The sequence below is a fragment of the Enhydra lutris genome, unplaced genomic scaffold (assembly GCF_002288905.1).
Source record: "Enhydra lutris kenyoni isolate GAN:26980312 unplaced genomic scaffold, ASM228890v2 scaffoldscaffold1, whole genome shotgun sequence".
Lineage (NCBI taxonomy): Eukaryota > Metazoa > Chordata > Mammalia > Carnivora > Mustelidae > Enhydra > Enhydra lutris.
This window is the reverse complement of record NW_019154085.1, coordinates 40,976,779-40,991,281: the sequence shown is the minus strand read 5'-3', so window position 1 is coordinate 40,991,281 and position 14,503 is coordinate 40,976,779. Positions and strand designations below refer to the sequence as shown.

General features: G+C 48.1%; 1 protein-coding gene across 1 annotated transcript in view; it reads right to left on the bottom strand.

The window, feature by feature from the left end:
• LOC111153162 (inositol polyphosphate-5-phosphatase D) overlaps positions 1-14,503 on the bottom strand; it is a 108,377-nt gene that overhangs the window by 39,895 nt on the left and 53,979 nt on the right. The window contains exons 6-9 of the mRNA XM_022512016.1: positions 7,234-7,321; positions 2,928-3,008; positions 2,691-2,762; positions 1,556-1,679 (exon numbers count right to left, since the gene is read on the bottom strand). Coding sequence (XP_022367724.1) covers positions 1,556-1,679; positions 2,691-2,762; positions 2,928-3,008; positions 7,234-7,321 — 365 coding nt within the window. The remainder of the gene's footprint in view (positions 1-1,555; positions 1,680-2,690; positions 2,763-2,927; positions 3,009-7,233; positions 7,322-14,503) is intronic.

The following is a 14,503-nucleotide window of genomic DNA, read 5'->3' as shown; positions in this document are numbered from 1 at the left end:
TCTGGGGGGCTCTAACTTAGGGCTGGTCCATGGAAAATACTCCAAAGAGAAAATGTCTATTGAATTAAATTGGCAAGGGTTCACAGTGCTTCCCAGTACCCAGGAGGGATTTCTTGCAGTTCAGAAACCTTGAGCTGGTTAGAGCAGTCAGGCGCTCTGGTACTCTCTCTCCTCATCCTCGGCTTTGGTTTCCTCTTCTACCCCTTTCAGCTGTAACTCATTCTGTGTGTGACAGGTGAGAGGAAAGCGTGGCTCTAAGTGGATCACTCTCAACACACTATCTCTTGTCCCAATGCGGCAGTGGATGAGGCAGCCGTCTCAACACTGACCTCAACTATACATCAACAGGACAGCTGGTCACTCTCCAGGGTCTATGGACTTCATTCCCTGGTCCCTCCTCGCTGCTCTGTGCTGCCTTACCTTGGAAGGATCATTACAGCGATGATGGTGTTTAATTGAGCACTTACTACCTACTGTGAAGTTTATCTATTTAAGACTCAGGGCTGCCATGACAAGAGTCATCAAGACCCTTTTGTCAAGAGTACACTGAGCATGAGACATCTGGGCTCTAGACCAGGGTCACAAGCGGCCAAGCTGGGATATGAGGCTAGACTCTTTTAACTGCCTCCCTGAGCTATCTACGCTCTTCCCCTCCCTGCATGGGGCTGGTCCCCAGACTCCCTCTCCACCTGCTGCCCTGAGAGCATCCCTCGGACTCTGGGGGCCACCGCCCAGATGGGACTTGGCAACAAGAGGCTGCAAGATGGGCCAGGCCCTTGGGGCGTAGACCTCCAGTCCCTGGCCTCTGCCTGGGCACTCTGCCAGGGGTCAGTGCTGCGGCGGGACATAGAGGGGGTGCTCTCATATGCACTAGCTCATCTACTTCTCACGACAAGCCTAGGAGAAATCCATTATGATGATGATATGATTCCCATTTCACAGATGAGGAAAATGAGGCCCAGAGAGCTTAAGTAACCAGGCCAACATGATCTTGCCAGCCAGTGGCAGAGCCTACGTCTGAACTGGGCAGCCCAGCCGCTAGGGCTACCTGCACGCTTATCCCTGTCTTGTGAGGCCCCAAGCTGGCACTGAGTATCTGGTCTCCCTTCCCGCCCCTCTGGAGGTCCAGCCATACTGGACATTATTTGTAGGGCTCAGCTGTCAAGCCAGTAGCTGCCATCTGAATAGACAGCCCAGGTCTGGCGTTCCTGACGGGGTGAGGCTGGGGCATATGAATCCGGGGACTGTGGGGGTCTCCTAGTGGGGAGGCATGTAGTCACAGAGAAGAGCCCCCCAGGGCCACGCCTTTAAGCTCACTTCCCCAGGGTCTGGTGGAAGGAGGCGAAACGTATGGGAAGGCCTCAAGAAGGAGGGGTGTGTGAGGTGCGCCTCAGAGCTGGCTCGGGGTTTCACAGACAGGGTGAGGGGAGGTGGTGAGAGCCTAGTGCAGGGGTGGGTGTGGCTGGCAGGACTCCTCCTCCGGCTGTTCTGTGACAAGCCGGTCCACGAGGAGCAGCACAGCAGGATGAGAGCGCCATGGTGGCAGGGGTCTTACTCTTGTTGTGGGGGTAGAACTTGTCCTCGGAACCGTCCTTGCCCTTCTTCATTATCAGCTTCCCAGACTCAACATCGACTTTGAGCTGCAGTTTCTGAGGGATCCCCAGAGACTCCGACTTGACCTGCAAGGAAGAGCGGGGTGGGGAGATGTGGTCATCCTCGCTGTGGGCGGGCTCCGGGGTCCAGCCCAGGAGTCCCCTGCCTGTGTGGCCGGGCGGCCTCTGGCCAGTCCAGCCCTGGCATCCCAGGTGGTGCCATCGGACTTCAACCTCTGAGCATCCCTCGCCCCAGAGCCCAAGTCCACGTTTCTACAGGCAGCCCCCCCAGAACCACAAAACCGTGTGAAAGACCGCGGCTATGCCTAGTACGCCCATCACCTGTTCTGCCAACAGGTTTGGTGCAGGGAGCAGGTGAACTGCTGGAGAATAAGTCAGTCTCGCCTCCATGTGACAACACTCATTCATCTGATGTGCCATCGACTTCCCAGAAAGGATGTTAGTAACAGATTTCGGCTCCTGGGCATTGTTACAACTAACAACTGAACATTTACTGATAATAATTAGGAAAAAGACAATTGTCTAGCAGGCACACTCAGAAGCTGGGGACATAAATATAGAATTATCATCAGGGCCAGAAAGGCCTTTGGGTGGGGGGCATCTTGTCCTGTGTTTCTGAATGTGGGACCAGGGCTAGGCTGCCTACCTACACCAGGATCTCTGTGGATTATTAAGAAAAACAAATTTCTGGGCCTGAGCTAGGAGGTTCTAACTCCGTCACTCTCGGGGAATTCATGGGAATTATATATTTTTCCTACTTCTCCCTTGAGGCACTACTTTGCAGCTAGTTTCAGTGCGGGGGGGGTGAGGGGGTGCTGTCTGATGTCACTCACTGGGCCCATTTGGAGAAGGACACAGTATGTAGCGTCTTGGGCTGAGAAGCCCTTCTCTGGGGAGCCTCTCCTGAAGGTTGCACAGACCTGTCTGGGTGCCCATTCTCCACAGGTGGTTCTGCCAGCCACCACCCTCAGTGTTGGGCTCCTTGCCCTTGGACAGCTGAGCCAAGATCTGTCCTCCCACAGGGACAAGAATGGTCCCCAGCCTACAACTGTGGAATACAAGGACACAGCCACTTACCTCAAAGGTGACTGGAGGGATGAGGGAACGCCGGTGGGGAGACTCAGCTCCTTCGTGCAGCAAGGCCTTGACCTGTGGATGTAAACACACAGGGCCCTTCAGGCGGGGAGGGGCAGGGAAGGCAGATTCCTTTGGAGGACAGGGTCAAAGGGAGCCTACAGCCTGTACACTTGGGCATTATCTAAGCAAAGAGAGGGCCAAAAAGAAGCCAAGAGAAGCTGCAGGATCCCCCAGTACCTTATCTTCAATGGAGGACAGTAGACTTGTCAGTTGGCTGAGCTTGGCCACCATGTTGACTGGATTGGCCTCACCGGGCATCTGGGGAAAAGGACAAGGAAGGACAGCAGTCACAGAGTGTCAGCCATGGACAGGTGCTCTGGTGGGCCCTTTCCACACTCCAGCTCACTTCGCCCTCTCCGTACTATGATAATTCCCCTTTGCAGACAAGGAAATCAGAGCTATCTATAATCACCTCTAGATTATAATGGCCAAAAGCAAACCTTCATTTCATCTCCCCTCTTAAACCTGCTTCTCCAACTGCCATACCTCATCCACTCAGGTGCTTAAACAAAATTCTAGGATTGGCCTTGATCATGACCTTTGCTCCCCCTTACCTCAATTCCAGTGCTGCTTCTCCTCTACTTCTAAAATACAGCCGTCTCACTGCTGGAACCCACCACTGGGAGAAAATTATCCATGCTCCTTGCCCTGCCCTCTAAGACTCTGTATGATAACCCGTCATCCCCAGCCACTCCCATCCTCATCTCTGACCTACCTGTGGCCTTGACCTTACACTCCCTGAGGAATTCCTAGAGACACGGAGGTCACCTGGGGAGACCACACTAGCAAAAGTAGCCATGAGGGCATCTCTATCAAACCATCCTGCTTTGTTTCTTATCAGTCACCTTGGTCATGCATTTGCTCATTGTGCCTTCCCTGCTGGAACATGAGCCCTGTGAGAACTGGGACTGTTCTCTGAGGAGAACAGACTGAGGATGGGGTTCAGGGGTGTGACCTGGGTGCTCGGAACAGCGCCTGGCCAAGAAGGTGCTCAGTCAAGTTCAACCCATACAGGAGTCCCAGAGAGCCGAAGTTACTCGTCTGAGGACACATTGCTGGTGAACGGCAGAGCAGGACTTGAATCGGTGACTGTCTGGAGACCCAGTCCACAGTCTCAAGCATTTATTCCCGGAACCAATATTTACAAAGCATCTATTCTGTGCCAGGTGAGTGGTCACACATGTGGAACTAAGGACACCATCCCTGCCTTTCAGAAGTTAGAGGATAAAATCAGACACGTGTATGGAACAGAATGAAGGTTATCGCCAACCCTGTGAAGTCCCTTTACCCCAGCCCTTGCTTAGAAAGTCAGCCAGGCTACACTCGCTTCTGACCTCAAATTTCCACGCCTTCCCCCCACCACGTGAAAGTACTACGGGCACCAGCCCCACCGGCTACCACGGACCACCCCCAACCACCACCCATCACCCCTCGCAACTGTCCTAGCTTTGTCAACACTTCAAACACATTAGATTTGCCAACACTTTCTCCGATTATTTTGGTTTTGCCCTGCTGCTCAACAAAGCTCACAATTGGCTGTGCTTATTATCATCGCTTATCATCCAGGAGTGAAAAGCCTCGAGGTATGGAAAGGAAGGAGATATGGAATGGAGGGAGAGACACGGGTTGGGGGGATGGGGGGTGGAACAGACTGGCTGGTCAGTGGTGGGGCAATTCAGGATTCCTTTGCTTTGGGTGGTTTTTCTCATAAAGAATTGAAGAGATCACAGATTCAACCTCTTCTTTTCCCTCTCAGACACTTGGATTAGTGACCCACTTGCGACCTGGGGCAGTCACCCTACAGTTCCAGGCTGGTACCGTGCCCTCTCCTCTGAGTCTGTGTCTTATTATTAACCAAGTGTAAATGAAGTTATTGACAAACAGGGAGCCTGTTCTTGAAACAAAAGTTATTAGCATGATGGTTAAGCTTTGCCTGCCAGCCTGTCTCCCGGTGGGAAGAACATACAGAACAGGATGTGTTCCTCCATGACGCCAAGCATGTTTTAAATGCATCCATTCATCTAATCCTCTTGGGAACGGATTATTCTAATCCTTGCTTCTCGGAGGGGAAACTGAGTCAGAGTGTTGCGTCAACATGTCTAAGGTCACACAGCTACTGTAGACCTGAGACCTGAATATAAATGTAGCCCTAGGTTCTCAGCTGATGGCAACTTTGCCCACCAGAGGGCATGTGACAATGTCTGGAGACATTTCGGGTTGTCACAGCTGAGGGGATGCTAGTGGCATCTAGCCAGTAGAGACAAGGAAGTGTTAACATGCTACGACGCACAGGATAGTCCCCCACAACCAAGAATAATCTGGCCCCAAATGTCACTCAGGTCAAGGCTGAGGACATAATTCACAGCTTAGCCTAGAAGTGAGCGAACTGGCCTGAATGTATGATACCTGGGAGTTCCCATAACCGGTCCAGTTATTTTACTTTGGTTTTTAGTCGCCCTTTGAAAGGGAGGATGTGGGTTCCAAGGTTAACGACTCTTTCTCACATGGGGCAAAGCCATGTCTCCCAGCCCTTGAGGTCCGCAGTCATGGTTGAAAACGTTGCATTTGCCCCTCCCATCAGTTCTCAAATTCCACACGGGGGCCCGGGGGCCCCAGCCTGTGTCGCCGACCAGAGAGGACGGGCCACATGTCAGTGGAGTTAAGGCAGTCAATTGTCTCATACAAGCGATTTCACTCACTCTTTCACAGAACCCTGCGGTGGCAGACACGCTCTGCCCATTCCAGAGATGCGGAAAACAAGCACCAGTGGGGGGTGGGGCCATTACTGCACTCAGCTGTTTCTCATCTCGGGGACAGTGTTCCTTCCTCAACCTCAAGCAGCCTTCCCACTTCTTCTTCTATCTGGGAATTTCTGAAGGCATCAAGAATGACCTCTCTGCGTTTTTTTTATGAGTCAGGGTCTCATAAGGGAGAGTGGGAACGAGAACCCTTTCTCTCCATCCATGTCTGATGCCACCCTCCATCTCGTCCCTGCTCGGTCTTGTCACTGAAAGTAAACACCAGCTGGCGGGTTCGCTTAACTCTCTGGGGGCCTCACCCTCTTCTGATCTGTTTCAAAGATGTGGGTGTGTGGTCTTCTGTTCAAACTATTTAAATGTTACTGTCTGGCAGCGCCCCTGATTTGCCTAGATTTGCTTTTACTTTCCCAGAAATTAACGTCTCATCGTTCACTTCAAGGAAAGCAAAATTACCTTTCCAATTTCTGGGTGAATTTTTAAGTTCACAATAGCACATAGACCATTTCTCAGTTAAAAAACCTCTAGCAAACAGTCTGGTCAAGCCTGAAGTCCCTCTCGGCCTAGCCTCTTCTCCCTCATCCTAAACCTCCACGTGGTGACCAGAGGAGCCCTTTGGGTTCCAATCTTTCTGGTCCGATTTCCACACATGTATCATTTATCGACTGTTCTGCCCTTTGCTTTTTTCTGCCCCCCAGTATGCCTTGGGGAATCTGTCCACATCAGTGTGCCCACCTTAGAACAGAATTCTGTGGCATATTTTAACCAACTCCACATTTGAGTGGTTTCCAAGGTTTTTTTGTGTTTTTAGAGATAAAGCCACAAGAAACATCTCTGCCCTGTAGACAGCTGCGTACATATAGAACTGCTTGCTTGAAGGATGTGTGCGTTTAACATTACCACTGCAGGTGGACAAATGGCCTTTTAGAAAATCCCCCTTTTTTAATCCACTCCCAGCCACAGAGCAGAGTGGTGACCCTATGTGAGTCCCTGACCCCAGAACCCGAGTCATAACGTTGAACTTCTTTTCATGTATATATATTGGTCATTCCTATCCCTCTTCAGTAACACAGCCTTTCTTTATAACCTCTCCGCATTTTAAAACTTGGGTTTTTCCTTCATTATTTGGAGGAGGTTTTGTTGTTGTTAACATCTTAATCCTTTGTCCCTTATATCTGTTGCAAGTACTCTCTCTGGAGATACTGCTTTTGCCTTTTTTTACCTCTCCTGATGACAACCTTTGGATGCACACAGCTTTGCTCAGTGGATGACTTGGCCTTGGCCCCTGCCAGACTGTGAGCCTGTTGGGGGAGGGGCAGGGAGCACTTTCGCCCTGCTCTTTTTGGGGCAAGAGGTGGGATCAAGCATTTAGGCACCTCACGTTCTTCTTTCCCAATAGTTTCCCATGAGCAGTAATTTTTAAAAAAGGCCCTTCCCGGCTTCCCTATTTAGCACCTACTAGTTTCTGCTGATGGGTGCGTAATTTGAATTTTTTTTTTTCCTTAAATCAAAATCAGGCAGCGGGGAAATGCCTTACCGGAGGAACAGAGTTTTGAGACTCCCAGCCCCCCTCCCATGTTCTGGTGGTCTAGCCAACTCCAGGCAGGAGAGCACAGAAGAGGCGGGGGCTCCCTTCTGAGCCCTCGGTACTCCTGCTACCTTACCCCCCACCCCTCACCCCCACCCCCGGTTTATCAGTCTCGTCTTTTCAACCCCGAAGCCTTTACCTGAGGCCGTGGACGAAGGCCAGGGGAGAGCTGCTGGTCAAACAACCTTTGCAGAGACTCCAAGGAGGGGAGGGTCCGGAGGACTTCGCTGGGAGCAGGGGACAAGGTGAAGGTCAAGGATTAGTCAGGACCCAGATGAGGCATCGCAGGCTTTAAGCTGGAGGCACGGTCACACCCGATCTGGCAAAGGCAGAGATCCTCCCCAGAAGGACAAGCCCAGGCAAAGATCCCAGGCCTGCCAGTGCTGGCCCACCCCCCCCCCCGCCCCCCAACCCAGCCCCCCACTTCTTCCCGTTCCCCACCCCGGGCCGAACTGGAGTCGTGATGCGTAGACCTGATTTACCTCTGGTTAGCCAGACTCGGATCCTGCAGGTAACTGGAATCTAGAGTCACGAAACTACTTTGAAATCACTGAGTAAGCCATGGTTCCTGACCTTCGGTGTTTATAAGAATCGCAAACACTTCGGAGTGTTAAAAATGCAAATTTCTGGGCCCCAACCAGATTTGGTCTGGAATCTGCATTTTAAATGCGTGCCCCAGGGGCTTCCTGTGCCTGTGGTCTGAGCATTCTGGTTCAAATCCCCTGCTCACTACTGAGATGGACACCTGGAGAGATTTTTCAATGTCTAATTCATCCACGACTCCTACACCAGAGCTACCCATTCTTTGTTCCCTTCAGTCTTTCTCTATTGTTTTCACATTGGTTTATGCTAGACAGCAGACAATTTTGAGTTCTATTTCTCACTTAGGATTTCACCCAAAACTTCATGTCTTTACCTGTTTAACATTCTGTCGGTTTCCAAATATTCTATCAAGAAAATGTGCCAAAATGAATTGCTAGATATCTGGGTTATTTTGAGATCTTGGTGATTACAAATAAAGACTGCTCTGAACAGATTGTCCCTACAGCTTTTCTTATTTTCAATTACAATTTTATGATGAGTGATGGTGTCCAATCACGGGCCTCAGGTACTGTTTGAGCCTGCTCATTCGAGGTAATGTCTGCCTTCTTTCTATGATCTTCTCTCTTTTAGTGGGTTTAACAGTGCATTTCAGTATTGATACATTGACAGAATGTCTTTAATTTATTGTCTTTAAACATTTTTCTACATGGTTGGTTTCTACTATATTTCTCTTTGTATAAACTGCTAGTGTCCTTTGTCACTGTCCTGTTGGAAATTTTGTTAGAATTTTTAGACTTTGGTATAAACTCAGCACACCGCTTTGCTTTATATTTAATCTAGATGTTGTAAGGATTTTTTTTCCCATTCTGTTACTGTCATCCTAGGCAGGCTGGATCTCATTGTAAAATACCTGGTACCTTTTTATTGTTCAATTTTTCATCTTTTCCTTGGTAATTCTTTGCTTACCTTTGTTAAGAATGTATCATCAGCAATTATTTGCTCATTTTAAGTTGGTTTCTCACTTGCTTTTTTAGAGTTATATATGGGTTTTTCTTGTTGGTATTATACATTCATTCTTAATTTCTCATCTAGAATTTTTTTTTATGTATATGTAGTGGAATTAAGTTCATCTTTCTCTGTCTTGCTATTCAATCCCACTCAACAGTGCTCACTCTTTTTTCCATCATTCCCTTGGGCTAGTCCATTGCATAAGCTCTTCTTGAATATGGAAGAATGTGTTTTTAGGCTCTATACCATTCATTTAACGAAAAATCCAGAGCTCCCAGCATGCACCAGGCAACGTCACTGATTTCAGATTTAGGATGTCTCACAGCTTGGGGGGTGGGGGGATGGTGTTACAGCCTTCCGACTTTGAAGGAGGTCACACGTGGCTTTCCTTTGGGGACCAAGGATGGGGGACAGGGAGCTGACTTGCGGGGCAGGGGGAGTGTGGGGCAGACTGGGTTCTGGGTTTCCCCACCCCCGCCGCCAGAGCTCCAGCATCGGTGCACAGTGACACCCTCTTTAAACTGTCATTGTCAGAAAAGAATTCTGGGTTAAAAACAAAAAACCAAAAAATTCCAAGGCACGAATTCAGAATACACTTTAACATCAAATAGATCTCCCTCACTGTTCTCCTTTTTCAAAATGTTATCCTAAAAACACAAATAGACGTACAGAAGCTGAATCCTTAGGGCTTTCTAACAGTGACGCTGGCTTTCCTTGTATTTTTAAGCTTCGTAAACATTTGAGAAAACTGACTGGCTCCCAGAAAGATTTGTCTGTGGACGTGGAAACCATGATCAGGGTCCCTGGAAAACCTGTCCAGTATCAGGTCATCAGCTCAAAGGAAGCCAGGGGACCAAGACTGAGAAGGCTGTGGTCCTGGGGTAGGTCATACCCCAGAGACAGCTCGTTAGGGGCTCAGACCCACTGTCCCAGCCTTCCCAGAGTGAGCATCTCGTCTCTGCCCTATTCTTAGCAAGTTGGCTCATTTCCCCAAGCTTCCCATTCAGTATCCAGCCAGAACATCCAGCACGCCCCAACCCAGAACTCCAGACTCAGAAGGACTGCTCTGACTAGATGTGGTTTTCTTAACTTTTGCCTTCTCTATTCTTTGCTTCCTTTTCTCATCTTTCTTTGGCAAAAAATTTCCACACAGTGTGAAATTAGGTGATAAAGGGCATCTCTTTTTCTTTTGTTCAAATGTTTAATGGAATGACTGTATTGTTTCCCTACCAGGTGTAACTGGTTTTACATTGACATCTCCTACATTAGTAAGAAGGTATCCTTCTACCCTTTTTTTTTTTTAAGGTTTTTTAAAAATTAGAAATGACTTTTTTGGGGAGGCCCATGGATGACTCGGTCAGTTAAGCATCTGACTCTTGATCTTGATCTTGACTCAAGTCATGATCTCAGGGTGTGGGATAGAGCCCCGGCTCAGGCTCTGCGCTCAGTGGGGAGTCTGCTGGAGATTCTCCCTTTCCCTCTTCCCCTCCCTCCCTTCTCGAAAAAAACAAAAATGACTTCTTTTTTCTTTTTAAATCACACATCTGTTAGGATGCCTATGGAAATGATTCTTTCATCTTTTTTTTTTTTAAGATTTTTAAAATTTATTTATTTGACAGACAGAGATCATAAGTAGGCAGAGAGGCAGGCAGAGAGAGAGGAGGAAGCAGGCTCCCCGCTGAGCAGAGAGCCCGATGCGGGGCTCAATCTCAGGACCCTGAGATCAAGACCTGACTGAAGGCAGAAGCTTTAACCCACTGAGCCACACAGGTGCCCCAATTCTTTCATCTTTTAATCTACTAAATTATGGTGTTTTCTTTACATTGACTCTTCTTTGCAGTGAGTTCTTAGATAAAGCCTCTATTTTTCTTTCTTTTTTAAGAATGCTCCATGCCCAAGGTGGAGCCCAACACGAGGCTTTAACTCAGGACCCTGAGATCAAGCCCTGAGCGAAGATGAAGAATCAGACACTTATGGGGGACGCCTGGGTGGCTCAGTGGGTTAAAGCCTCTGCCTTCGGCTCAGGTCATGATCCCAGGGTCCTGGGATCAAGCCCTGCATTGGGCTCTCTGCTCAGCAGGGAGCCTGCTTCTCCCCCCAACTCTCTCTCCCTGCCTCTCTGCCTACTTGTGATCTCTGTCTGTCAAATAAATAAATAAATAAATAATCTTAAAAAAAAAAAAGAGTCAGACATTTATGGAACCATGGGGTGGTTAAGTGGGTTAAGTATCTGTCTTTGGATCAGGTCACGATCCTGCGGTCCTGGGATCAAGCCCTGAACGGGGCTCCCTACTCAGCAGGAAGACTCTTTCCCCTTCTCCCACTCCTCCTGCCTGTGTCTGTCAAATAAATAAATACAATCTTAAAAATAAGTAAACTAAAATTGTAATTGACTTTTTTCCTATTTCTGGTTTTATTTTTACCATCCCAACCCTCCCTCCCTGGCTCTTTTCCTTGCCAGTTGTTGTTATTGTTTATTTGCTCAACAGAGATTTCTTAAAGACTCTGTTCTGTTCACTGCTGTATCTCCAGCCCCTGGAATAGCATGGGGCGGCATGAATCCAGCACACGATCTTGGTGTGTGAACACGGAATAAACAAAATGTTTCGGATACTGTGCTGGATGTGGGAACTATCAAGGCAATGAGGACACAGCCCATGATACCGTCAAGAGACTCACAGTCTGGATTTAGGTCGTGTGTTTGACTCATTATTGTCCTCCCTTTTCCATATTGGAGCATCTCAGGCTATGGCTTTTCCTCCAAATCATGCTTTGGCTGCATTACAGAGTTCTGACAGACAGAGGTTTGATTACTCTGTGCCCCCCCCCCCCCCGCCCTCCCAAACTACCCACGTAGGCTCTCCTTGTGTCGGTTCCTCCTTTAATTCAGCTGCTATTTAGGAGGCGGTCTAAAAGCATCCAGGTGGTCGGGTGGTTGTGGCTAGTGTTCTTATTTGTTTCTATTTTCGTCACATCGTGTTCTGGGCACATAGAAATGAACACTTTCACTTTGGGTGTATTCATATCCAGCTGCTCAGGAACCTGCTGGTTTCTTCTTTTGAAAATCACCAGCACTCTAAGATTTCAGGGGAAAAAAATTCTCGGATCCTCATTCAAGTAAACCCCTGTGATTAGAACACTTCCACAATTTTTTTTTTTTTAATCTGCAAAGACTTGATGTGCTCCTGAGTGACACCCAGGTTCATTTAATTCCAGGTCCGTTGTCTTCTCCTTGGAGATACCTCCTTTGGAATTTATATCATCAGGCCGTGGGAATAACATTAAGTATTGTAATTTTTGAAAGAAATGGTGCTGTTTGTAATTATTTACTTTCTGAAGTCATCTTCCCTTGTGTTTTAGAAACTTCATCGGAAGAGATTTAGATGGTGCTATTTGGTTATTCTGCTAATTGGATCTTTATAAGTCTTCTCAGTACCTGGATTTAGGTCCTTTACAAGTCTGGGGAACTGTTTTCTTATCTATATTTCCCAACAATTCCGCATCATTTTTTCCCCTGTTTTCTTGAGAGCCCACCTGCCAGATCTTAGTTGAATCTCTATGCCCTCTTTCCAAAAACTATCTATTTTTTTTTTAGTGATACACATTCTTCACCTGTGCTTAGTTAGCTCTCCAGTGTCTTCTATAGATACCTCTCTGACATTCTGCTCTGTTTTGTGATTTAATTTTCAGATTTGATTTGAAAGCTATGGTTTGGTTTTTATGGCCTCCAATGAAGCAGTTATAATGCCAGTGAAGTATTTTTGTTTTGAGTTTATTCACCTATTAAAATCTTAACCAAGGGGCGCCTGGGTGGCTCAGTCGGTTAAGCGTCTGACTTTTGGCTTCAGCTCAGGTCATGATCTCAGGGGTCATGAAATCGAGCCTTGCACTGCCTCTGTGCTGGGTGGGGAGCCTGTTTGGGATTCTCTCTCTCCCTCGGCCCCCCATCCCTGTTGCACATGAGAGCACTGTCGGGAAAAAAATAAACTTAACCCCATTCTCATTAATAGATAAAGTATTCTCTTCCACACTTGGACATTTTACTTTAGAATTCCACCTAGGGTTCTTCTCATTTCTCCATTTCAAGGGTTACCAAATACTTCCAGACTCTGGGGACTTTGTTCTCTCTTTTTTTTTCTCTTGAAAATTCTCTGTCTGGTTCTAGAAAATACAACTCAGGTCCCAAATCTTGGTTAAGCCTTTGTGCTGCAGACATTCAGACACACACAACTGGCATGACATTTGACAGGGGAGGCTCTTGAACTGTTTCTCACCCCTCGGTTCTCTGTGACCTTCCCAACTGGGGACATTCTTGTTGGGCCAGGTGGTCTGAGTGGATGGACCCAGTCACCTCTTCCAGCTCCTCCTCCTGCACCCCACGTCAAAATGTCCAGCCTGGACCCCATCTCCTTTCGCTTTCCCCCTGTGGTGACCTCACCCCACTTGTCTCTCGGCTTGAAGTGCCAACTGCAGGCTGATGAGTCCCAAATGGAGACCCAGGCCTGAGGTCTTGGGGGCGCAAAAGTTCTAGCATAACTTCGCTGTTGGTGGTTCAGCTGCTGGGTTGCCTCAGAGCTCAGACGAAGACCTCCCCCAGCTCCACGCCCTCCCCCTCAACCTCTTATTTTTTAGTAACTGGCATCATCACCCACTCGGCTGCTTTCACCAAAACCCAGGGTTCCTCTTCCCCAGACCCTATATCCACACAGGCAGCGAGTATGGCCACTCGACCACCCACACATATGCCAGGTCACACCACTCTCAGCGCCTGCATGCCCACACGCCCTTGGGTCATCACATTTAACTAAGATCTATCAGCCACTCTCCTGTGCCAGGCATTGTCCTCAACCCCGGGACTCAGCAGGAAGCAGAACAGACACAGATCCCTGCCTTTCCTGCTCACGAACTGCCCACATGTCACAACTCCCAAGTTCAGAACTGCTCTCCCTGCATTGGGTCAGCCTCCTGAAATCCATGCTCCACTGCCAGCTTGGATCATGGCACAATTGTCTAAAATCTCTAGAGTCTTGTGAGGTATACATGTGGTGGCTCCTGCTTGACATTGCCAGATAAAACATGGGACACCTAGCTGAATTTGAATTTCAGATAAAGATGGATCATCTACTAGTATAAGTATATCCCAGCTGCACATGGGATATACTCATCCTAAAAAAACTTTTTGTGATTTATCTAAAACTCAGACTGAACTAAAATTCATCCTGGGTCTGGCCCACTCTATGCCTGCCTCTCCCCAGCCTCTGCTCCTAACACTTTCCTTCCCTCATTATGCTCCAGCCACACAGACTTTCTCTTCTTCGCAGGCTGGCCTCATTCCTGCTTCAGGACCTTTCTTCTTGACATCTGTCTGCTACAGTGCTGGATGGCTAGCTCCCCCTTGTCCCCAGGGTCCCAGCTCCAACACCACCTCAGAGAGGCCTCCTTAACCCACAGAGACACTGGGAACCTCCCACCCAATGTCTCTGTCACTTGAGCCTGTTTTATTTTGTCATAATGTTTGTTAAAATTATCTTTATTTACAGACAATCTACTGTTGTGCCCTTCACTAAGACATCTGCTCCAACAAGGTCTAAAAGAACAGAAATCTTGTGCATTGTGTTCACGACTATATCCTAGTACCCAGCACAGAGTTCAGAGGAGGCATACCTATTTGTTAAGTAAATAACTGAAGGAATGAGTGAATGAACTGAACCCCTGTTCCAAACAAAGTAGTTTGAAAACAACAAGTTCATGGTTAAGGATTGGGAGACAGAACTGCCTCTATGTCAGATTTTCTAAAATTCCAGTCCCTAGTTAACCAAGTCTCCAAGCCCGGCTATGCTTTTGCCTATAAGGGTGAG